The sequence below is a fragment of the Pogona vitticeps genome, chromosome 1 (assembly GCF_051106095.1).
Source record: "Pogona vitticeps strain Pit_001003342236 chromosome 1, PviZW2.1, whole genome shotgun sequence".
NCBI classification, from domain to species: domain Eukaryota; kingdom Metazoa; phylum Chordata; class Lepidosauria; order Squamata; family Agamidae; genus Pogona; species Pogona vitticeps.
In genome coordinates this window covers 192,880,704-192,906,088 of record NC_135783.1, presented here as the reverse complement: position 1 = coordinate 192,906,088, position 25,385 = coordinate 192,880,704, and the positions used below count along the sequence as shown (strand labels likewise).

Genomic DNA, 25,385 nt, shown 5'->3' with positions numbered 1-25,385 from the left:
TGGTTATCAATGTTAGTTTGTGATGTGAGGTTTGATGGGTTAATTTTCCTTCATTTTAAGACTGCTTGGCATCTATTTATGTGGCACATAAATATCTCAAACAAACCAGCAAGCAAGCCAGCCAGCCAGCAAAGAAACAAATAAGCAAGCAAGCAAACAAACAAACAAATAAACAGTCTTACACCTTGTGCAAACAGAATCTAAGGATTGCATTTGAGACTAGAGAGGGGCACAAACCGCCAGTTTGGCGGTTCATGCTGGTTCATTTACCGCTGCAACAAGTGTTTGGTGGTTTGGCATCTCGTCCCCTTTGGCGGGCATCCACTCAGAGGCAGTACTGGGAGGAGGTGGGGGAAAGTAAGCAGGGATGTGGCCTCTGAGAGGGGTGGGGCACCGAATAGTTGAACACCCGTTGCAGAGGTAAACAAACTGGGGAAGAACCGCTGGTTCTGCCCATCTCTGTTTGAGATTTCCATGAGGATGAAAAAAGGTGTTTCATAAAAATAATACATTTGGGTGGAATATTATTTAAACACAAGATATTTTTAGAATTCTATTTCACTTATATTTTACAAAAGCCATATTTATTCCCATCTCATATTCAGAAATGTTGTACTTTGCTGCTGCGTGATTCACACAGCTTTTCCAAAGATGATTTAATAATTAGCCTCCATCTTTGCTTCATTCCCAGGCTAAGGAATAAAAATGCTACAGCGTGTGCATATAGAATCTTTAGAGGAAAGGCGTGTGCGAGGCAAGCTCTGCCATTAGCCAGGATGTGGTGAACACCTTGGAGAGCAAATTGCCAGGACAGGTAATGCCATTATGCCCTGGGCGGCCTTAACATTATGCATTTCCATGCTGCTGGAACCTCTGCAAATCAGAGGAATATCCAACTAAGCAACCCTTACTTTGAGATATGAAATAGTACAGCTCTCCTTATTGGCCATAGCAGCCGGGAAGTCCTCTAGAGAAAAGAGATAATTGAATCTGTATCACCACCTCAAATGGAGCTTGAACTGTTTTGCAACCATTTTGGAATGGGATCAACTATACAGTCATGCCTGTGGGCCCCTGGTGGTGGTGGTGGCTTCTCTCAGTCCAAGGATCAATGCTTGTCATTCCAGCATAAGTGTGGGGCAACAGCTTCTTGATCTATTCATCATGTTACAGGCACCAAGGCATTTAGTCCCAGAAGACGAGCCCACTTACACGTATCTTGGCAGGTATCCTGGCATTCCTTCAAAGACCGAAAGTTGTTTTGGTTTCCTAGGCAACCACCATACAGGAACTTTTCACACTTCAGTGACTCTCTGTTGTAGAAGTACCTGGTAATCAATCCACGGCAGACTCCAGGGTCATTTTCCAGAAGGCAGAATTCAGGCTGTTCTGGGAATAAGATTTTGTTTCAAGAAAAAAAAAAAAAACAATTATGTCTGATTTTCCATGATTAGCTTATTGATATCTATTGACTGGATGATGAAATCACCACATCACCAAAAATTAAACACTTCTCAGTCTCATTAATTTCACTGGTACAAATCTAAGCAACTGTTCAATGTTCTAGTTTTAATAATGGAAGATTTTCATAGATTAGGGTTAATTTGAATTCAACCTTTGTTTCCTAATCCAGTTTTCAAACTATTCATTCTGTTGGAGAGCACTTTGGTGATACCGGAGGCACAACTAGTTGTAAGTAAATGACAAACAAGATCAGAAAAGCACAACAAATCACTAGGGAGGATGTAACTCCTTACTTGCCTCATCCTCCCTGGGAAAGATGAGGAACTGTAACATTCTCGTCCTCCTGAATGAGAGGATGCAGGGCATCCTTTGATACTGTCAGTAGAATTCCTGCATTGGTTAGAGCTGAGAAGGATGTTTTGCTCAAAATACCTGCCAATTTTTGTACAAAAGTGCCTATTTTGTGCAAATTGCTCCTAAATAGGATGCTACCTGTTTTGAGGATCTGAAATACTAGATGAGTTGTTTACCCCTTTGAAACAAATCAGCTCATTGTTCTGCACTTTCTATCTCTGTGTGAGTAGCATGCTCACACAAATACTTTATTCAAAATGAAAAGGAGGTATAGACAGTTTATACAAATTACAGAGCACCTGTGGGGTGGGAAAGAGCTCTTTCATTCTTGGCTTGAGGTAAAGAATCTCCTGGGGCTTTAAAACTCCTCATTGAGGGGATTTAGCATGTTGAGATAGCTTAAACCACTGGTTCTTAACCTTGGGTTACTCAGGAGTTTTGGACTGCAACTCCCAGAAGCCTTCACCACCAGCTGTCCTGACTGGGGTTTCTGTGAGTTGCAGTTCAAAAGCATCCGAGTAACAAAGGTTAAGAACCACTGGCTTAAACCATCACCAAAAAGCAATTTAGCCAGTATTTTTTCCCATCCCTAGTATGGAATAAACTTACTGTTAGTGGCATCAAACTTTCACCGGTTGCTGCTGCCATTTTTAATCTCAATCAATGAATCAATCAATCATCACCTTTGATACAGTCAAAGACCAATATCCAAATACACAAGTAAAACAATCCACAGAATACTACACCATACTATACTATGGCTCGAATATTTTATGTCCTCACTCTGGAGTCCCACAATTAAGAAGGGAGAAAAGATTGCTATATAGCCATTCGAAATGTGGCTGCCATTGCCAACCAGGCAATAAAAATAGGTGGCAATTAAAAAAATAGGTGAGTGGGAAGTTTAATGAATTCTTTCACCCACACCCTATCCTTGAACCCTACTTTCAAGTCTTTCAGAAAATTATGAAATTAACTTTCTCCTCAGCTCTTGAGGTAAAACTATCAACCTCCTGGTGTTTGTAGCCATTTGAATCCACTAGAACTAGTAAAGGAATGAAATACTCATAAGGCTCTATAAGGAGATGGCACTGAAAAAGTTTATGTTTGTTTTCAGGTCTGCTTGGAAATATCAAAACTCTGTGGCACCTTCAGATTGTCATATGAGTTTCTTTATTTTTCCCCTGGGGGATTTTGTGCATTTTAATATCAAAATGATAAATGAACTGCTGCTGTTATATGCCAGGGGCCTGCTCTGCCTAAGGATGCCCACACTCCTCGGGCAAATCACCTTGCTTATTAAAAGTCAGTCGTTTTTTTTCCCTTTTACAGTTTGAAAAAGAAGCCCTTGGCAACACAGCGTTTCCAGTCCTCAGATCACTGTGATGTTGGAAGCCACGCTGATCTCCATGGATTTCATCCCAGTGGGCTCCTTTCCTAATTCAAGATGATCGCGAGCAAAGCCAAGAAGAAAAATATCCAAAAGCAAATTAATTGAGCTGGGACAATGAAAGTGGCATGGCGTGCCATGTGAGGATGGATGCTCCAAATACAAAGGTGAATAGTACTTATTCATCTTGAAAAAAAAAACATCACTGTCCATATGGTATTCATTTTGTACACAAGACAAACTTATAACAATTTTTGGGAAGACATTAAGCATTGTTGTTATGTGAGGCTTATTCACCAATAATTAAAAAATGTTACAGTGTTTATACAGCAAATCAAATATCTGAGCAATCCTCTTTTAACCCAATGAAATGTAATCAGATGGAAATGAAATCAGAGGTAACCAGGTATGAAGTGGTCTCTGAGGTTCATAGTGATCAAAGCCATTTAGGGTGATGATTTTTAAAGAACAAGATTATTTATCCATATGAGCAAACCTCTCTTATCCCAGAGGCTCAATATTCCACTCTTTGTTGCTATAAATCTAGTAAACATTACATACCGTAGATGATAAATTAGAACAGCTGTACTTAGCAGCTGGGCTGCTGTTTATGTTGTGAAAAAGCTTTAGAACAGAAGGTTTGACCACCATGGGGGAAAAAGTCAGCATGTATGGAAAGTTTTCCTAGGAGATTTCTGTGGGATGTGTTGAGAAGACTCCTATTCAACCTATGGGCACTATATATAAATCTATACATAAATACGTTATTTTATTCAGTTGTCAAAGATAAATGAAAAATTTAGCCTAACATATCACTACATTTTTAACTAACCTGCAGATCATAAAGCCACTGTGTGTATGGATCCTGCTGATGGTCATTATTGAGGCCCACGATATAGACTAAGTCCAGCCCCACGAATTTACACAGTAACAGAAGAATCTGGGCACCCTGGAAGATGCATGGTCCCTGGAAAATAGCTACTGTGTCAACCTATCTTTTCCTAAGTTTTATTTGCTGGTGTGCATAAGACGCAAGATTGTTGGGGCAGGCTCTTCCTCAGGTACACTAGGTGTCAATGAGAGAGCGAGAGAGAGCCTACAGATGTGTGATGTTCTAACTTGGCATGGGACTACAGCATTTTTTAGACTGCAACTCCAAAATTCACCAGAAATTTCTTCACCCAGAATTCTGGGAGTATAGTCAAACAAACAAATACAGTGGGGTCTTGACTTAAGAACGGCTTGAGTTAAGAACATTTTGACTTAAGAACCGCTCTCATAGGAAAATATTGACTTGACTTAAGTACTTAGATTTGAGTTAAGAACTGAAAAAAAACCACGTGGGAGGCAGGGAAAGCGCAAAATGTGAACTTTCAGTTAACTGTTGGCCAATGAAAAGGGTGCCTGTCTGCTTCCTCACTCCTCCCAGCATTTAGAGAGTGGATTGGGAGACAGTCTTCAGACTGCCTGGTACTGTACTGCCTGGACTGTATTTTCCCTGCCTTCCCTGTACCTTTCTTGACCTAAGAAAAAAAGAAACAAAATATCCCCCTCTAGTGGTCGAAGGCAGAATAGCAGCTTCCCATTAGTTTCTATAGACGGAAAAGAGCAGATACAGATCAAATGGTTTTCAATGCATTCCTATGGGAAATGCAGATTTGACCTGAGAACTTTTTGACTTGAGAACCGCCTTCCAATACAGATTAAGTTCTCAAGTCAAGACCCCACTGTAAAGTCCCTAGATCTGTTTTCATTGCCCATATGTGAGCAATGAGTTGTGCTTGCCTCTGAAGAAGAAAGAAATGGCTGGATGCGGCAAGGTTTCATGGGAGCTGCAAGGAACTAAGGGACAGGTAGTCTCTCTGCCCATTAGGCTCTATTAAAGAACCCCTCTCAAAAACCGACCTGCCCCATAATCTCTTATAAGTTCCATGGAGCTTTGCAGGAATGTGCAACAAAATATTTTATTTTGTCCTTCAATAGAAAAAAAAATCAAATGATTTTTTGTGCATTTATTAATAATTAATCAATTAATTAGAACTATTTCTGTTATTAATTACATCAGTTTTCCTACCATTACATAACAGCTGAATACCATCTGAAAAACAATGTAAATCTCTTTCCTTTACACTGAAGAAAGGAAGTGAAAAATATCCTTCAATATGCTCTGATCATTATAATTGTTTTGGAAACATTTCAGTGAATTTGCTAGAGTAATTTATCTCAACTATACTGTTCTTGGAAATGAGCTTGAAACACTGACAGGTGACAAAATATTTGGAAACAAATAAGGAAGTTACCTTTCTTGAATTTTGATCTTTTTTTCTTTTCAGGCAAATCTGTAGTTGAAACAAAATATATTTAGATTAGAAAAAATGGAAACGGTATGAAGTTGCACAGCAAAGAATGGCTACACCTTCCATTTCAAAACTATACCTGCCATTTATTTCAAAGATGATAAAGGTGGGGGATAAGAAGACAGGTTCTTGTCCAACATGTGGATCTCTCTCTTTTTCTTTCCTTTGCTACATAACATTTTCGTGTAAGAGCCATTCAGATAAATGCCCACATGAACTGAAGGAGGAACAGAGCCATATCTAAGGACCATGGTAGACTTCATGCCCTGGGCAGCTGCATATTTAGCACTGGTATAGGTGGGTAGGATTCCTTCATAGGCATGTAGCTTTCCTACTGACACCTCCTTCCTGTAACAAGTGCACAGCACTAGGAACAATGCCAATGGACCCATCGAGGCACAACTGTGAATGGAAGCCTCTTCCCTCCTCAGTGCATGCAAGTGTTCACCTGAATAGCCCAAGGCACATCTAGGGCAGTATTAGTTAATTATTGAGTTGTGACTGAGTCTGTGGTTGGCAAAAGTGCTCTTCGTCTGCCTGATCTGCTTTTTCACCATGTTGAGTGGGTGATGTAGTTTAAGAAATGCTTACTCATCAGGTTTGGGGCAAATTGACAAAGTCATACTGGTGCCCAGAAACAACCTGCTAGGAGATGGACCCAACAGAGAGAATGACAGAATACCATTAGTAGTCGCCTACAATTCCCAGCTACTGCCCTGGCCAGGAACTGCAACATGAAGTAATTAACAACTTGATAGTTCCATCCCTGTGTTAATGAATCCCTGTCTCTCTGTCTATTGTCTGCATCCTCACCAGGTAATGGGGATATGTATAAAAACATGCAGGCCATGTGTTTGAATTCCTATATTTGAGGAAGTGGAGTCTGATCCATAAAAGCCCATACTGAAATGAAACCATTCGTCTTTAAAATGCTACCATATTTTTGTCTCCCCTCCTCACCTGCTTCCTCAGTTGTGAAGGGAATGAGGAAGTTCTCATCTTAGAGCTCTTACAGTACAGATCCCAAAAAGATGCTCACAGAGACACTGACAGACTGAGTGACGCCTGGAGTTGGTGAAGTATTTCCTCTTCCTCCACCGCCCTGCCATTCCATAAAAAAGTGAGGTGCTATCTGATCAGGAATCTTGCCCAGTTGTGTGGGAGACCGTGAAGTTAGGACTCACAGATTCATGTACAAAGACCTTTTGGTCAGAAGGGATCAGAGATGGGCACAAACCATCACTTTGGCAGTTCATGCTGATTTGTTTACCAGCTGAACAGGTGTTTGGCACTTCCCAGCTCTGCCCACTCCAGCAGGTGCAGGCGCCCACTCAGAAACCAGATGCCCTGGTTTCCCTGCACCACTTCCTCCAGCACTGCCTCTAAGTGGGCGCCTCCTGAAGGAGGTGGAGCTGGAAGCCACCAAACACTGGTTCAGCAGGTAAATGAACCAGCATGAACTGCTGACCTGGCGGTTCGTGCCCATCTCTAGAAGGGATGATGACCTTGCCCAACCAAATCATTTGATATTTGAACTGGGTTCTAGAGCCCTCAAGAAGTCTATACAATTCCAGGAAAGTAGAAGCCTGGAGCATTATAAAGATTTCCCTATTCAGGTTTTATTTCCCTATTCAGTGTTTTATTTAGTGTGACACCAGATAATTGTTTTGTACCTTTTAAATTCAGGAAAGGATTTCAGAGATATTAAAATCAGGTGGCAGTAGAGGGGTGAATTAAACTTCTCTTCTCCATGTCCTGTGATCTTGATAGCTATCTTTTCTCCTATCACCGTGTCTATTATTTAATTTTAGACACACTTCATGTGATTCCTGATGTTGTTAAGATCACGTATGGCTAAGCACTTACAGTGAGAATAACAAGAATGTGTGCATAAGCACCCTGGACTAACCTTCCCCAGCACTTATGCACAGTATCATTCACTCACATTTCATCAGCAGCATACAATTGGCCTTTGAAGTGTAGGACTGCTCTCATTAGCCTCACTTTCCTGTGTGTGTGTGTGTGTGTGTGTGTGTGTGTGTGTGTGTGTGTGTGTGTGTGTGTGTGTGCGTGTGCGTGTGTGTGTGTGTTGTGGAAAGATTTATTGCAACTTGGACAATTGGACTTTCTTAATCAGCACCCAATTTGAAAGTGCCTTTCTCCTCTGGAAATTGGGACCTAGCCAAATCATGGGTAGCTCAATCAGCTGGGTCTCTGGCTGCACAGTCAGAGGTTGAGAGCTCGATTCCCCATTAGTGCCTCCTGCAAGAGAGCCAGCCTGGGTGGCCTTGGGCAAGCTGCACACTCCCAAGGCAATTCCAGAAGAAGGGAATGGGAAACCACTTCTGAGTAGTATTTACATGGAAAACCCTGGGAAGTGTTGATTTAAGTCAGAATTGACTTGACAGCACATTAATAATGTTGTTTTTGTTGTTAAACTTTGAAAAGGAAATAAACGAATGCACTGACCTGATACTACACACTTTTCCTGGCATTCTTCGAGAGTCAGAAAGTTGTTCTCATTGCCTTGGCATCCACCGAAGTTAAAAATTTCACAACGGCGCGTCAGAATGTCAAAATGATATCGGGTGTGTAAAGCTTTGCATGGGCCACTGTCTGCCTTCTTGCCGCAGATTGACATGCCTAGTTTCAGGGGGGCTAAAGCAGGACCTGGAGGAGAGTAAGTGAAAGAACTGCATGTAAGAATCCTCTGGCATAATGCATCATCCCAAGAGGAACTGGCCAATGGAATAACAACAAAATAAGCTTCCACAGGATAGATGGAAACTTAGAAGCAGCATTGACTGATCACATTTAAATTCCTCCTTGCTTCTTGTGACCCCAGAAAGCCTTTTTCTCCTCTGCACTTTTCATTCAAAACACCTTGCAAGGTAGCTCAGGCTAAAAGAATGTGACTGGCCATTGTAGACCCGTAGGTTTGACGAATGAGTGGGAATTTGAACTTGCATTCCACCCAAGCCGTGTTCAACAGTCCAGCTGGCTGGAGTTTTTTGGGCTAGAAAAAATGATACAGAGTCAACACCCACATTTGATGCTCATATCATGAGCTTCCCTCACTCTCAGTTTTACAAATTAGTTTGGTTTGGTTTTTTGTGTCGGCACTGGAAAGCAAACCTAACCTCATTCCACGTCTTCATTTCCAATCCCGTCCTTCGAAAGAACTGATTAAACATTTTAAATGTTTAATGTATTTGAACTACTGTTATAGTTTAATTGTTTTTTTAGTGTATAAATTATTGTGTTTTTAATTTTACTTGTTTTAGCACTGTGAGCTGCTTGGAGTCCCCTCATGGGGAGAAAGATGGCCTATTAATTGAGGCAAATAAAACAATAATAATTAGACATTGTAATAACAGGAAAACAGACACTTTCCCTTAATATATGATTTAGCTTTTTGTTAAATGCTTAAATGAGACATATGGCATATTGGGCTTGTATGAGCCATGAAGCTGATTTTGCTTTTTGAGTTAGCAGAACTGGAAACTCTGTATAATATCAATGCTTGACTTAAGATTGGGTTTAACAACAAGTCCTGCTCTATGCATGTAGCACTATGCCTGTTCTGTCTGCAACTAGCCAGTACATCCAGTGGTTATAGCACATTCATTCTTTGGGTTCACTAGTCCGTATTTTCCCGTCTTGATCTAATATAAGTGTTGGGACTCGGGATCAGTTCTGAAAACAATAATATAGAAATTTGGAGGGAAAGGGTTTTCCTATCTTGGCCACCAAGAATATCCTTCAGAAGCACACTGGAAATATGTCATGTTAACACCAAAACTTTTCTTCCACATTTATCAACCATATTTTAGAACAGATTTACTGTACAATGAATATTGTTTTTCCAAAAAACCTTCAAAGGAGGAAAATATTTTGGAGAAATTCTCTAATGAGAAAGCCAATAAGACACTTCATAGTTCTTATCTCATCTCATGTGGAGGCTGAGATAGGTTACAAACATGTCTTACATTGTATCTCCCCACTATCCAGCAGTCTTCAAAGCATGATGTGCATCAGTTCAAGAGTAATCAAAGAACTCTTCTCATGGGGTCTTTTAAAAAAGGAAAGAAATCAGGATGGAAGCCTGGGCACTAGAGAAGCTGTCTTGTGCTAGAGAGCTATATAATAGAAGTAAAGGAAACATGGAGTTCCCTCAGATTCTTTGTTGCAATATTATACTAATTTAAATAACATCCATCATGTTAAAGAGTAGGGGAGCTAAGGAGTGGGCTACAAATGTTTTAAATAAACAATTAAATGCTGACAAAGGAAATTCTAAATTTCCTAAATTTGACCCTAAATTTGAAGGGTATTTGGCAGAATTTTCTCTATCTTCCAAATATTTCTCCAGCATTTGAAGGAAGTGGTGGTGATGTTTCCCACCCCCACAATACCGCACAAGTAGGTCTGTCTGAACTATTTGAAGCCTGAGATAAAAGAGTACTTCCCCACTCATATCTGAAAAGAAATATAAAAATATAAGACCTGAGTCTGGAGCAAATGAGACACACACAGAGACATACAGATGACATGGATAAGCTACTTAGTGAAAGGCGAGTGTCCAGATACCATTGCGGCCGAATAGTTCTTTATATGCACATAAAGGCACCTTCTCAGTATTTATCAAAGGGGCTAACATGGTTAACACTAATTTCTTATCTAAGTAAGAGTACACTGTTTCTCCTGGGGAGGCAGGAGACAATAATGTGGATCACTCAGATTTGTTGCCCAAAACAATGCAATGCAGGATTCAGCATTTCTCAGTTTCAAGAGATAACTTTTTAAACATATGCATGTATGCAAAAAAAAAGCCTAACATTCTAAATATGTACATGTATTTATTTAACAGGATTAGGAATAATTCATCTGAGAATGCACCGGCCTTGAATTCTGATGAACACAAATGTTCTCTAGAGGGCAGTCTCACTACAGCTAATATTGCCCCAACAAGCAGTGAGTAGATTAACTCCCAGGTGTTACAACTTGCGGTTTCCTAATTAGAAGTGGCTAGACTTCAGACGGTGCTTCAACGTTTGACCCATGTTCAAAAACCCAAACCAAAGCAAAGGTGTTTGGCCTTGGGCATAAGAAGAGTATAAAGGAAGCTGATGCTCTCGCCTGAGGCACATTCCTCAAGTTTTCCCTTGAAGTTACTGAAGGTCTTCAGGAGGAGCACCTTCTGAAGGGAAGAAAATGTGAAGGATCAGACACAGATACACAAAGGAGGAAAAGGAGGAGAATTATATTGATGTATTACTTTTGGTTGTCTCGAGTCAGCTTACATTTTCCCCTCACAGGAGCCTTATAAGATAGGTCATGTTGAGAGCACACATATGCTGTTACTATATATTGTTTAGTATGCAATGAAGTGTAGCATTTCAGTTCAGGAGAAAGACTATAGGGGAGAAGGAACATGGGATATGGAGACATATTCATATTTACCCTAAAGAAGAAGAAGATGATGATTTTTGCCTCACAAGAACAAATTCTCCAAACCAATGTGATGAAAGCTAAGATTCAATGAATGAGTGCTAATGTCGATTCTGCCAAGAAAGAGATGAAACTATGTTCCACCTCATCTGCAAATGTCCAAAGATTACACAAACTGATTACAAAATTAGACATGATTGAGTGGCAAAATGAGTGCACTGGTCATTATGCAAAAAATATATAACTTGCCGGTCTCCAAAAGCCGTGGGAATATCAGGTGGAGAAGGTATCAGAAAATGAGGAAGTCAAGATCCTGTGGGATTTCCGGATCCAAATGGATAGACACCTTGACCAGAACACACCAGACATCGTAATAATAGAACGAAGAAATGTCTGGATCATTGACATTGGAATTCCAGGGGATGTCAGAGTTGAAAATAAAGAATTAGAAAAACTAAAGGAGTACAGAGACCTGATAATCAAAACATCTCGCCTTTGGAAGAAACACACTTCAGTGGTCCCTGTAGTCACTGAGGCTTTGGCAACAATATCAAGAAACTTCACACAGTACTATAGGCAGTTGCAGATCTCATAAATCACACCATCAGAGCACCAAAAAAATGCCAGTGTTAGGAACAGCATAATACTGTGCCAATATTTAACAGCTACTTAGATTTTTTTGGTTAAAACCTGTATCTGTTATATAATACCAGTCAATGTTTTTATAATTTTGATTGACTGTTCATGGTATTTCTGAATCATCATCAACTTAGAACTGCAGAGCTGGAAGGGACCCTATGGATCATTGAGTCAAGCCCATGTCAAGGAGGTGCAATGGGGAACTGAATTCCCAACATTCGGCTCTGCAGCCAGACACCTAAACCACTAAGCAGTTCTTAATTACTATGCACTCAGGAGGAGGGGTGGAGGAGAGGCTCCTCCATTCAAAAATGCTTTTAAAAAAATATCAGGGGAAAAAAGAATGGCTAGACCAAAAGCAAAACCTAATTTGGGCATACTGTTCGTTCCTGTGAATGCTGGTGTGGTGTCTATGTGTAACTAAGTGTTCTGCACAGGACCCAACGTCTGAAACAGCCCAGAGTACTTTACTACAGTTAGCTGCATGGCTTTCTCACAGAAAGCAGCTCGGGTGATTTGTATTGGTGGAGATGGCTTGTTGCACGGAGATGTCATGAAAAACGTTGCATGGATACTGACGAGTTGAAGTAACCAGATATGTCGGTTTCCTCAGAGTCAGTTGCTTCACATCCTATTCCCTTTCAGGCATTCACAGTGCCTGAAAGTTGAGTCCAGATGTGTCCTGCTACTTATAAAAAACCCTTTCAGATGATGAAGGCAGTTACTGAGACATCCAAAGCAACACTGTTGTGAAAAATATTGCACATTCTGGAGACCTTTCCAAGGCCAACTTGAACAACAACACACCATAGCCTGTGTTCTCAATTGTAGTTTCTTATATTGTGTGATGGATCCTATTTCCCCATAACTTTTCAAAAAACCTCTTAATGTGGCTTGTATTATATTTATGCGAAGCTTACATTTTTTCTATTCTATTCAAATATACATTTAGGACAGCATCTCCTTTCCCCCTCAAAAATATACACAAAGCCCCCTCTCCCCATAATCAAGAAAAGCAGGCAAACAAATAAAGGCAAAAATACATTGAATTATAGCTTATGCATCCCTGTGATTCAGATAAACAGCTAAAATATTTTTGTGATGAAACTGTATTATGTTATTTACCAGGATTCGCATAGTATTATATCATGCCCTTGGGCTGGAATTGTAGCCAAGCCAAAATCAAACCATATTAAATTTCTTTCTGCAAACATCTGAGTCACTGAAAACATGGCTATACAGAGCTACACCCACTATAGAGATTGGCAAGATCTTTCACTGCAAGTTCATTCATATAAATTTTAAAAATATATAAAATGTCCACAGATTTGTAAATCTATTGCATCCACCAACAAAGACATATACAGTGGTGCTTCGCTTAGCGAGTGCACCGTACAACGACGAATCCGTATAGCGATCCCCTTTTTCGGGATCGCTATACGGAGCACCCAATCGCCGCACCTCGCTTTGCGACGATTGGGCGTCCCGTGGCCATTTTGGAGCCGCCGATCAGCTGATCGGCGGCTCCAAAATGGGTGCGGGAGGACCCGAAATGGCCCCGCGCTGTGTTTTCGCGCCCTCGGCAAGCGAGGGGAGGGCGCAAAAACGCCGCGCGGGGCCATTTCGGGTCCGTTTTGAAGCCGCAAAACAGCTGTTTTGCGGCTTCAAATGGCTGCGGGCGACCCGAAATGGCCCCGTGCGGCGTTTTCGCGCCCTCCCCTCGCTTGCCAAGGGCGCGAAAACGCCGCGCGGGGCCATTTCGGGTCCGTTTTGAAGCCGCAAAACAGCTGTTTTGCGGCTTCAAAACGACCCGAAATGGCCCCCCGCGGCGTTTTCGCGCCCTCGGCAAGCGAGGGGAGGGCGCGAAAATGGCTGCCCGGGGCCAGGAAACTTCTCTAAGTGGGAAGTTTAGGGCCGATTTGGAACGCATTAAATGAAGTTTAATGCGTTCCAATGGCTTTTTACTTCCCGCTTAGCGAAGATTTCGTATAGCGAAGGTTAATCCGGAACGGATTAACCCCGCTATACGGGGCACCACTGTATATGTACATTTTAGAATCATATGTGTCATATATGGACTGTATCACACATATCATGGAAGCATATGAATCAAATGTAGCTTTCTTTGTGTATTTTTGAATTTTCCCCTTGTTGAATTTTTTTCTTTCTCACAAAATATCACAAACTCAAAAATGTACAGATTTCCAAATGCAAACAGTGTTCAGTTCTACCTTTAAATCTGTGAAGTGTGAATTGAGTATATCTGTTTTTTTTAAAATCAACAAAAGTACTTTTTCATGTTTTACACAAGCCATCTAATGAAATATAATATAAAGGGAGGCGTGGTCTTACTGTCTACAGCAGACCTGTGGAACAAGACTTCAGCTGCCATCTTGCATCTTCCTGTCTCTCTCTCTCTCTCTCTCTCTCCATTTTGTAAATGTGCAATAAACCAAACCATGCCCATGTTACTGTAATTTGCAAATGTTTCTCACATAGCAAAGCCAAAACTACCTCTTTGTTCAATGTCATCATTAAATGTCCATCAATTTGTTAGAAATTGGCTTGAAATAGGTACCACTCAGTGGACTATTCATTGGTTGTCTTGAGTGAAATGCTTCACATGTGAATTCTTCTGTTTCTGCAGATAACTGCAATGCCATGATTAGAAGACTCTTTTCAAATACTTTTCACTGATGAGCATTACCAAGGCAAAATAGCTTGACACTGCATGAGAAAATGGGTTTCTTCCTTGTCCCTCACAATAGCTGAATTTTGACAACTCGCTTCCCACTCTTTCACCGACCCGCACACTGCTAGAAACCTTCCCTGTTAGACACGCAGTATGTCCAGACCGCCAGGCTGAACATTCTTCATGGGCTTTCACATTTACAAGACAGTGCAATTTCAATGGCTGTGGGTCATTCTTTTTGAGAAGTGTGGCCCAGAGGACAAAGGTTGCTAGTCACACGTGGAGGCAGCCATGTTAGTCTGTTGTTGTGGGAAAGAAACCAAGAAAGGTCTTGTGGAACCTTAAAGACTAAGAAGTTTAATTTCATAATCTGCAGCCCATTTCTTAGTCTTATAATTTCAGGGCCTATAAATTGCCAACAGATTCCTTGTCAATCTTATCCAGCACATCAGGGTTCTTTTGTACAATGAACAGAATAATGTGTGTGATTATGTGGCATTTGTCTGAGTTCAGCACAGTTTGATGATAATTTCCTATTGTACACCATATCTGCCTCAAATCAGCAATGTTAATTAAAATTACTATAGAGAGAATTAGTGTGGTGTAGTTATTTTAGAGAATTGGACTGGGACTCAGACGTTGGAGGCTCCAATCCCTAATGAGTCATGAAACTCACTGAGTGGCATTGGGTTAGTCATTCCTTGTCAATCTGATCTAACTCACTGGGTGGTCGGGATGACAAAGTGGAGAGGAGAAAAGGCATGCGCATGATCTTAAGCTCAGAAACACAGGATATAGATGTATCAACTCCAGGAGGCAGTGGAAGACAGGAGGACCTGGCGTGCTCTGGTCCATGGGGTAACGAAGAGTCGGACATGACTAAACGACTAAACAACAACAACAAATACTGAACAGACAGCTAACACAAATACAGTATTCCATGCAGCAACCATACTGCCATGGATAGAATTAAAATTTAAAGGAAAATTTGGTAAGAAAGAAAAGATGAAGCTTCTGTGAATGTGAGGGACCCCCTAGGTAGCAACAGAAAGAATGTTTGTTGAATTCCTAATTTTTAGTTAGGTAGACTATCTCCCAAACTTCATGGGGAGTTTCAAATCCCTGCAAGTTTCTTCACCTCCAGAGTGAAACATAATTTCACTGTCTCTGGTGTTAAAGAAGCAAAGTACATGTGTCTGCACACATTTTGCAAACAACTCATCTTGCGACACAGATTCCTAAATAAAGAACCCTGGTTTGGGGCAATTTACCTAATTTTGCACAGAAGTCCCATGACACGTTCTACGCCCAGTGAAAGAGAATGCAGATTGGCTGGTATCTTTTGGAAGATTTTGTTACTGAGGTGATTTTGCAGCCTTGCTCATTTAAAAATGCTTCCACCGGCAAAAACTGGAAGCTTTTGTAAAAGCCTAAGTGGTGAGCTAAGGGGAAAGGCCTTGTGACTCTGCCCTGCAGGAAGCAGGGGGTCAGAGTTTTTCCCAGCTGCCAACTTGTACCTCTGAAATTTTGGTCTGGGGAAAGAACATGGCCTGGGAGGGGAGACAGAGCCTGGGGGAGAAAACTGCCAGGTCAAGCAGGACCCTCCCAAGGCCTGGTTCCGGTATATGGGCCCATCCTTGGCCTCTGGCTAGTGCAGACACGCTGGACTGAGCTTTAGCAGCATTAGAGTTGAGCCAAAATGTGTCCCATGAGAACCATTTCAACCGTTGTCAGGGAACTGGCTGAAAAAGCAATTCCCTTTGAAAGGAAGTCTTGGAGAAATTCTCATGGGTGACGTTCAGGATGTTTGTGTTTGTGAGGTGTGTGAGAAGGAGGCGGCGGCGTGTGCCTGCATGTCTTGTCTCCCATTCTGAAATCCTTTCTGACCCAGTCTCAGCTTCCCACACTTCTTGAAAGCCCAAGGGGAAAATGGCATGAGGTCACTCCTTTCCACATAGCTTTTTCACATCAGGACGTGTGGGCAACCAAGGGAGCGCCAGAGGCAAGAGAAGATGTGTAAGAGAAACAAACACAGCAGCCAGCAATGTTACAATAAGGTCAAAAAAATACAACCAGAAGCCATTCTAAAAAGCTCTGAGCATGAGGAAGAAGTGGAAGTTCCTTTCAAGGAGAGATAAAACTTTGAGGAAACTGGAGAACAAGTTATGGTACGGCATTAGCTTCTCCTTTTTCTTGGACCTGCACAGAATATTGACCTTCCTCAGGCTGGCCACAGGGCTCATAGGGAAGGAGGTGGGTTTAATTGATCTACCATGACCTTTCCGAAATGCAGCATTTGGAAGGTATGGGGAAGAGGCTGGACCCTGAAGAATTGCAACATGTGCTGAGCCAGAATTTTGCTAGAAAACATTATTCTGAGAAATATTCTTGGATCCTCTTTTTATTATTCTCCAGAAACAGAAGGCCATTGGCAGTCTCTCACAGTTTTGGGGGCAGGGCTTACATGGCACCATCACCCCAAGAATCCATAATTACACAACACAGATGGCGTTGTGGAAGAAGCAAATTGGTGGCTGGGGTGCCAACACAATTGTTGTTGCATACATTTTTAGTGTCGCTGGAAAAGACACACATTTTGGGGAGAGGGAAGAATGCTGTGTTACAGCCACTACTCCTAATGGAGAGTCACACCTTAGGGAAGTTGTTGGAGAATTACTGCTTCCTCTGGAGAAATCTGGGGAAATGGTCCCCCTGCACCTCCCCTCCCATGGACGGGATGAATGATTTCCAAAGGACATCTATAAGGAGCATCTGCTGTAATTTTTGTACAAGCGTTACCATTAAAGGTTAGAGTTATGTATATTAGATGGGAGACTGGGTGGCTTGAGGAATGCTTTCCTCTAGTACAACTGAAACCCTTTCATTTCTTTGGAAGCAGATGCCAAATTATTAGCATAAGCAGTTTTTAGCACTTTGCCTGTGCTTCTGGATATTCTGGCAAAGATGCTTTGGTTTTGGTGAAGAAGAAGCAGGTGGGGCCATTGTCTGTTCTTTGCCTGTTTTGACCCCCATCTTTTCACTGAAGAAGAAAAGTGTACAACGTTGTTGCTCACACAGACACAGACAGAGAAAAGAGTAAGAACATTTTGAAGTGTGATGAATTCCAGTGCAAACTGTTCTACTCTGCATCTCCCAGAGGAATGTTCAGGTCAATTGGTAATTAACCTTCAGATTTCACACATTTTTGAAATCTATCTAGTTGGTCTTTGCTTCAGAACTATACAAAAACGTATTTAAATTGCCTACTTCAAGGTAAAATATGTTTTGTGGAAATAGAAAAAAATGTGCAACCCTCCCCCCTCACTCCCTCCGATTTCTGTGGTAGCAGGACAAACTGGACATATGCACCCCATGGACATAAACTTGAAATCCATTGAGCCATCTATTCTTTGAAAACCATACAAAATGGACTGATTTGGGAATGGGCTTGAAATAGCATTCTCTGCTGTTCAGAGATATTTCTCCCAAGGTATTTTTAGTTTATGACTACATCAAATCTCTTACCCACAACATCTCCGTATTCATATTCATCCTCAGAAGCTTCCGTTGTTTCACAAGCCACAAAACTGAACGTAAGTTGTGTGATGGCAGCCAGGAGAACACCCATTCTCACTTTACGCAACATTCCTATGGAATATAAAAGAAAACACAAGGCATTTGTATAAGGTGCATTTAAAACTGAAATTTGGGTTTAATGATCTGTTTTTAATTGTGTTGAGTAAGACATTGACTCTGTGTAGCCTTGATCAGTGTATCTCTCTCAGTGGTCCAGGGTGCCACTGATAGAACACAGAAATTGTTTTGGTGGGACACAAAATGTTCATAACAATTACAATTCAGTCTCCTTCAATCCTCAACTGCTTATATCACATACCATTAATTTTTAACCCTACCTACCATGGATTATACATCTGTGATCTTTTGGCATGCTAGAAGTAGTAACTTTGGAAATTCAGTGTTTCTTCTAATCCATCAAGATTGAGAGAGAGAGAGAGAGAGAGAGAGAGAGAGAGAGAGAGAGAGAGAGAGAGAGACCAATCTGAAGAATTCAAAGTTCTCAAAAATGCAAGGCCTAGCACACCATTTTAGGTTTCTACATTTTCCCACACACAATCTCTGGTGAGAAATCCATAGCAAACCTTAGATACAGTATATGACTAATACTTCTTTGAAATATAACAGTGAGAAAAACGTGAGAGATCTGCCAAAGAAGGGCCATCTCCTTCAAACAAACCGTAAAACAAAACCCAACACTGTTTGCCTTGCATGACAACAACGATCAATTTACTGAAGGAGTTTTAGTTCAGAATATTTTGCATGGCCAGTTGAAGACCAGTGCCAGACTTCTGCACAAACTAGAGGAGTCACACTTTAGGACCTCAGACTATGAGGAGCTTCTAAACAGCAACAGTTAGATTAATACTGTGCTTGGGAAAACATTTATGGAGACTCATAATCTTGATATAGGTTCAGGTTCAGCACTTCTTAATCTGGGTCTGATTAAGAAGGTCTTGAAATTATTTTAAACAGAGAAGGTCTTGAAATTATTTTAAACATACTGTATCAAGAAGCTGAATACTATGCCGCAAAAGGTTTTAAATATCACAAAAATACAAATACCATTGTGGGAATACGCCATAAACAAGGAGAACACTATGACACAGTTTCCTGAATTGGCTGGCACATTTTTAGACTTCCTGGCAGAGGCAATACTTCAGTCACAAAGAACATTTCCCACAGCAAGGCTCAGAGCCATAACTATTTTGGCACACATGGCAAGCATCACAAACGGTGTGCCCCGATTACAATTCATGATGTGAAAACAATACAAAAGCTAATTGTAACATTGCCAGCATCTCTTCTCTTCCACAAAAAATATTGTTTAGCATACAATATATATTACAGTAACAAAACTGAGATTCTATATATCCAGGTCCAAAGCCAGCTTGTTATATCCTAGTCCCAGGTAGATCCTTCAATAGGGAGGGCTGGTCTACCAACATTCCAGGTAGACCAGTTGTCCAGCTAGATGGTTCCTCTTAATTCCATGGCAGAACCCTGTTTTTCCAAGTTCTGGGTGGATCTGCCCTCTACTGTCTCAGGGGCTGATTTCTTCCACTCTGGCATGAGGTCTACTATCTTTTCCTATGGCCAGGGCCACTGAGCCAATACCAGTCATGGGGGAAGGCGCATGCCCTTAACATATGGCACTCTGGGGCAGGTTGCCTCACTCTAGTTACAGCTCTGGTGAGATTCATGCATTGCACTGTGATTGTACTGATCCTTGAATTTCCCAAAATGTGTGAAATGTGACTGCACTAATGATGTTACCTTGAAATATCTCCCCAAATAGATCTATTGAGAAGAATTAATGCAACACCAGTAATTGTCAGTCTGTTTGATGTAGCAGTTTCCAGCATTGTCTTGCATCTGATAAATCCCATGGCACTTATTACTCTAGTCTTGTTTCTAAAATTACTTTCCAATGTACTTCTGGTTTGTTTGTTGCATCCGCCACTTGCACCATTTCCAGCATTCTCCTTGAACTCTATAAATAGCGAGCCCCAAACAGGAATTATGCCAAGACCTTGGAATGGCACACTTTACACTTCCCCATTTGTTGTTAGAGGAAGAATTTTAAAAAATGTACAAAGAGTTCTTTTGTTCTCCTCCTTTCCTGGTATTGTTGTCGATCACACTGTTTTAGGGGAGGCACAGCAAACCGCTGCTATCAGCAGATACTTGAATCATCTGATTCATCTACAGAAATCTCTAGCCAACCTGGTTTCCATACAGAGAAATTTACAACTAAAATTAGATGCAGGCACCAAAGATTGCCAGGCGATGGGTGTGTAAAGGCTGGGTCAGAGCTGAAATGAAAGTTTAGCCTAGTTTGCTGGTCTTTTTTTTTGGGGGGGGGTTCTTTTGCCAAGAGCATACATTTCTTTGGGAACCCTTCCAAACTGTGAGTAAAAGCCTTGGTCAATGTCCAGGCCTGAGTCAGCCAAAGAAAGAAAGAAAAGAACCCATTGAATCTCTTTCAAAGATGTGGGGAAAATACATCTTTGAAGTGAACCCATTCACCTCCAACAGTAGCCCTCTTCTTGAACTTTGTGAGAAAGGAAGGACAGATCTGTCAGTTTCACTTTTTTCCTCCTTTGAATTTAATTTTTTAAAATAAATTCTATGAAAAAAAAAAAAACTAGGCACAATTCCCACTCATTCCTAATGTAAATCTTGAACTGCTTTGTCAGTATTGAGTAGAAGAATACATAGTTTTTGTCAGTATTGAGTAGAAGAATACATAGTAACACAGACACAGAAACACACACATTCTCCTTGCCACAAAATGAGTTTTCCTGTTGTTGTTTTCAAATATTTTTTCCATATTTTCTAAACATGTTTTGGGGGGAAATCTGTAAAATGGGCATTCTCAGAAAATGTGATAAGTTGCTCCCAGGGTGAAGTAGTGAAGAAGGGAAGAAGTTGGTAGGAGTTTTGTCTTCATAATGAAAGACCAATACATTCCCAAGATTGATGGCACTGCATAGCACCTCCAATCCCAGGCCATAGTATTTTTTTTAAAGCTGTTTCTTTCTTTCTTTGTTTAATACTGACCCAGAAGCATACAAACACCTGCATGGATCTGAGAACAAATCAGTCCAGGCTTCCTCCAAACCAGCTCAAGGAGTAGCTGTCCAAATTGGCACAACAAATATTTGGATACAAAATCAGATCAGATGGTAGCTCGCATGCCCCTGTCTCAGAATGATGCACATGGGTGGAAAACTGTAGTCCAAAACTGCCTTTAAAAATGTCAATATGTTATTCTCCTATTTCTATCTTTTGCTGATTTTCACATGCTTACTATCTCACTGCAGGCTGTATAATTTGCATAGCACACAAAGTTGGGTTAGTCATTGTGTAATTGTCTTTCTTGACCAGATGTCTAGACCACATTGCTGAACAGTTTGACACCACCAGTCATGCTGAATTAGTTCAATGTAAGATTGCTTTCTATTCTAGGAAAACCGGAGACATGGCTCATGGGCGTTGCTTAGTCAGCTGTAATGGCAAAATAAACATTTTGGAAACAACTATTCTTGCAAATTTAATTAGGAATAGGATTAACACCCACCAGCCATTAAGTGTAATATTTTGTTGTTAATTATGGCTTAATATTCAATCATATATTACACATAATGCTTACTAGATAAACTCCTTAGGAGATTTTGGACTAGAGTTACTGGAAAGTTTGCAAATATCTTTTTGACCCATGCAGCTTAAAAAGAAAAGAAAAGAAAACAGCAATAAACGATGAAAGGACATTTGCAAGCAACAAAAACTGTGACCATTTTGCATAATATTGATGCAACAGATCCAGTAATAATTATGAGGAGCTGGATTAATAGAAAATGCCTCTGATTTTTTTAAAAAAAGGAAAACATTTATTCATGATAAAGCTGCACGACATATTTGTTCTCTTAAACTTCATGCTGGGAAAGAAAGAAGAGGGAGGAGAGGGAGAGATGAAATTTCTGAGAACTAATTTCTCATCCCACGCCTACTCGGCTGCACAAGCCGATACTGAAACGTCTTTTGTCGTTTTCACCTACTTTCCCAATAACGATTCCTCAACTGTTGCAGCTATAGGGAGGAAAATGAGCAGAGAGGTGAGGACCCCAGAGGCTAATCACCTTCAGGGTTCCTCTTATCTTACTTGTTCAAATGAAACCCTTTGTCACTTGAATTCCCAAAATACAGTTTTGAAAATAATGAACTTCAGCAGAGTCATGAGATGACTCTGTGCACATAAGACTCTCAATAGATAGATAGATAGATAGATAGATAGATAGATAGATAGATAGATAGATAGATAGATAGATAGATAGATAGATAGATAGATAGATAGATTTCTCTTTCTGTTTTGTTTAACATATATGCAAATGATTAACTACTTCCCCAAGACACCAAAAGTTTAATTCATGTTAATGATTTCACACTTACATCTCAATCTGGTGGTTTCCCCTCAAGATGCTCTACTCTTGAGGAGGCCACAGGAGAATCTTTCTCTGTAGTGGGGACTTCCAGCCAGGCTCATATCTTCACCCTGTGGTGTACTGGGAGAGATTATGACATCCTTCTCCTCCAACTCAAGCACAGGGCCACCCACTTCGGAAAGTTACCTGGACCCAAGGGTCCAGGGTCAGCAGGATCCCATATGAGGTTTAGGGACTTTCAGCTGATCTGAATCTAATAATTTTAGAACTGCAGAGCTGGAAGGAACCCTATGAATCATCGAGTCTAGCCTCTCTCAGGGGGCCCAGTGCAAACCTGAACTCCCAACAAATGGCTCTGCAGCCAGGGACTTAAGTCCCTGAGCTATCCAGCAGCTCATTGGAGGCATGACCTCTTCTTATGTGTATACCTTCATCACTTGCCCTCTCTTCCCTATACACTTTCAGGTTCAGGGCCTGAAGAGGGCTATGTCTGTCTCCTAATTGCAGGGGGCTGTGTTAGCAGTTAGCAAAACATGCTTAGAGACACCATTCCGGCTTTAAGATTCCATGTACAAAAGTCTAAAGAGGCACATGCTAACATAAATCTTTGTTCAACCTCACAAAACTATTAAACTTGATGTGAACATGTGGGAATCCCAGGCACACCTCCTTTCAAATAAAAGACTCAGAAAATGTAATGCAAAGAAGGGAATTATCCTTACTGTACTACTTGCAAATATATCAATATTCATCAGTTATTTCACAAGAGTAATGGATTGACATTAGGTGTATGCCTCAAACATATGCATCGGTACCTCATGACATCAAGCCTTTAGGATTTTCTTTTTGGCTCAGGTGTCATTTCCACAGTACAACTAAACATTAAAAGCCATTTTTCTGTGTGTTTTGTGTGTATGTGTACATTTGTGCATGTTTCCTGTTGGACTGAATGGAAAGCAAAAGAAAAGGTCTCACTCTGATTATGAGCCAGCCAGCAAATGTCTCTGGATGATACTGAGTTGTGTTTTTCTTTTCCTATTTCCTGTGCTGTCATTTTGCATGAGTCACATCTGTGGCTACAGCTCAAAGGAAAGGATAGGGTAAAAGGACACACAAAACCAAAAAAGAAAAAAAAGAAAAAGATAAGAGATGTAATTATATGACAGTGGTCTGAATTTACCATGAACACAACAAAAACGTAAGATCTGAAAAGGTCTTTCTAGACGACAATTGTGACTTCAGCTCTCTGGAAAATGTCAACTGTAATTGCTTATCATTAACCCCCCCCACACACACACACAAAAAAGTAAAAACCACAATGGCACTGCGTCCCTGCACAAAATCTTATACTTTTAATATAGGGCTCTTACAACCGCCTGCATCCAGGATCACAAAAAGAGACAATATATATTTGGTATGGGAGACAGGTGGCCATCTCCTGATAGTGGTCGGAATACAACTGGGAGTCTCAATCTGTGTTGATGCATTGAATCAATGGGATTTTTGTAGGTGTTATTGCACCCTTCAGCAATTGGTTCAACAGGTCTATTTTGGTTGGGATTCTCATCTGTGTTTAGGCCTCTGCTTCCTTATTTATCTTCATCCAAGCTTCCGAATGGAATCAAAAGCGAACTAGGTTCCGCTCGCCTCCATCCCCACATGTACATTTGTAGAAGAGTGGGCTACTGTATGTTCAAATGTTACTATGAATCTGCACAGGAGAGAAAAGGCCACTACAGTGGAAACATGTTCACAGTTACCATTGTTTGAACCCTTTTGAAAACACTGTATAAACCCCAAATTGCCATGTCTTTAGAGACAAAACCTACAAGTGCAGCAAGTGTCTTGAAGGAGAAGAAAGTGCTCACCAGAGCCCATCCTTCCATTAGGCAGGGTAAAGCAACTGGCTCAGGCTGATGGCAGCACTGGCAATTCCTACTGAGACAGATTTTTGCAGGGAACATAGTGACCTCTGTATGCTGTTCTGGCTCTTATTCACTGCCCATGTTCTCCCTTTGATCACCCAGGCCAAATAAGGAGATAGACGCAGGTGATGGGTTAACTGCGGCCACCTTATTAAATGTTAATGATAACCCCCAACTTGCTGCAGAGGGGGTTACTATGGTGTGGACTCCTGGGGCCAGCTTAGGGGCACCTTCCTACCCCTACCCTATTTTCCCCTCTGGCGAGTCACAAACCCCAGGTTTGTGCTGTCGAGTTGACAGCCTGTTCCAGCTGGTCAATACCTGGTTGAATTCCCACCTCCCCCCAGGGCTGCTAGCCACACCACACTTGTGAAATTCTGTCAGCCAGTGGCCATGGCCAGCCCCCCCCCCCCCCTTGTTCAACACACCCCCAATCCTGGCAACTGAATCTCATGATCCACAGTGCCAAAATGTTGGGCGCAATATTATCCTTGAACGATCCTGGGGGACTCATGGTTATTGATCTCTCCCTCTGCACTGTCCACCAGTGTGACCTATTTAAATGTGATGTTGCCCCTAATCGCCCATATTCAACCCTCTAGGTAGCCAATGCAAGATAGGCAAAAATTATCTGCACAGCTTTTGTTCACCAATTGGGTGAAAAGGGTCCAAAATTCCCATCCGACCCCAAAGCAACCAGCTACTCTTGCATCGGACCCAAGGGTGGGAGGCCATGTCCTTGGACCTTGCAAGAGACCCAAAGGAGTGTGCGCCTGTGTTCGATAACAGCTCAGCCCGCCCTCCATCAGGTGAGCTCTGAGCAACCTATGGGTGCCCAAGGAGCCTGTTTCCCCATTTTGGGGGGCAGGCAAAGACTCCCTGCCCACTCAGCCATTAGGTGCATCCATGGAGAGAAACCTTCTATGGTTCTTTATCTTTCAACCAAATTGTAACTGAACAGCCCTTCAAGAAGCCTTCACAGAAGACTGTTATGTCACAGGCTCTGAAATGGAGTTCTGCAAGAGGACTTGTAGGCTAACGATGTGCAAAGAACAAAAGACAGAAAATATTCCTTAAAATGAACATAATCAA

General features: G+C 41.3%; 1 protein-coding gene across 4 annotated transcripts in view; it reads right to left on the bottom strand.

Moving 5' to 3' along the window:
- The window catches only part of TFPI (tissue factor pathway inhibitor), a 43,518-nt gene that overhangs the window by 9,860 nt on the left and 8,273 nt on the right, over nt 1–25,385 (bottom strand). For all 4 annotated transcript variants that reach the window (XM_078393605.1, XM_072981285.2, XM_072981293.2 and 1 more), the window contains 4 exons: nt 17,873–17,995; nt 8,035–8,235; nt 5,509–5,547; nt 1,213–1,389 (listed from right to left, as the gene is read on the bottom strand). In XM_078393605.1, coding sequence (XP_078249731.1) covers nt 1,213–1,389; nt 5,509–5,547; nt 8,035–8,235; nt 17,873–17,993 — 538 coding nt within the window. In that variant the 5' untranslated portion in view covers nt 17,994–17,995. The remainder of the gene's footprint in view (nt 1–1,212; nt 1,390–5,508; nt 5,548–8,034; nt 8,236–17,872; nt 17,996–25,385) is intronic.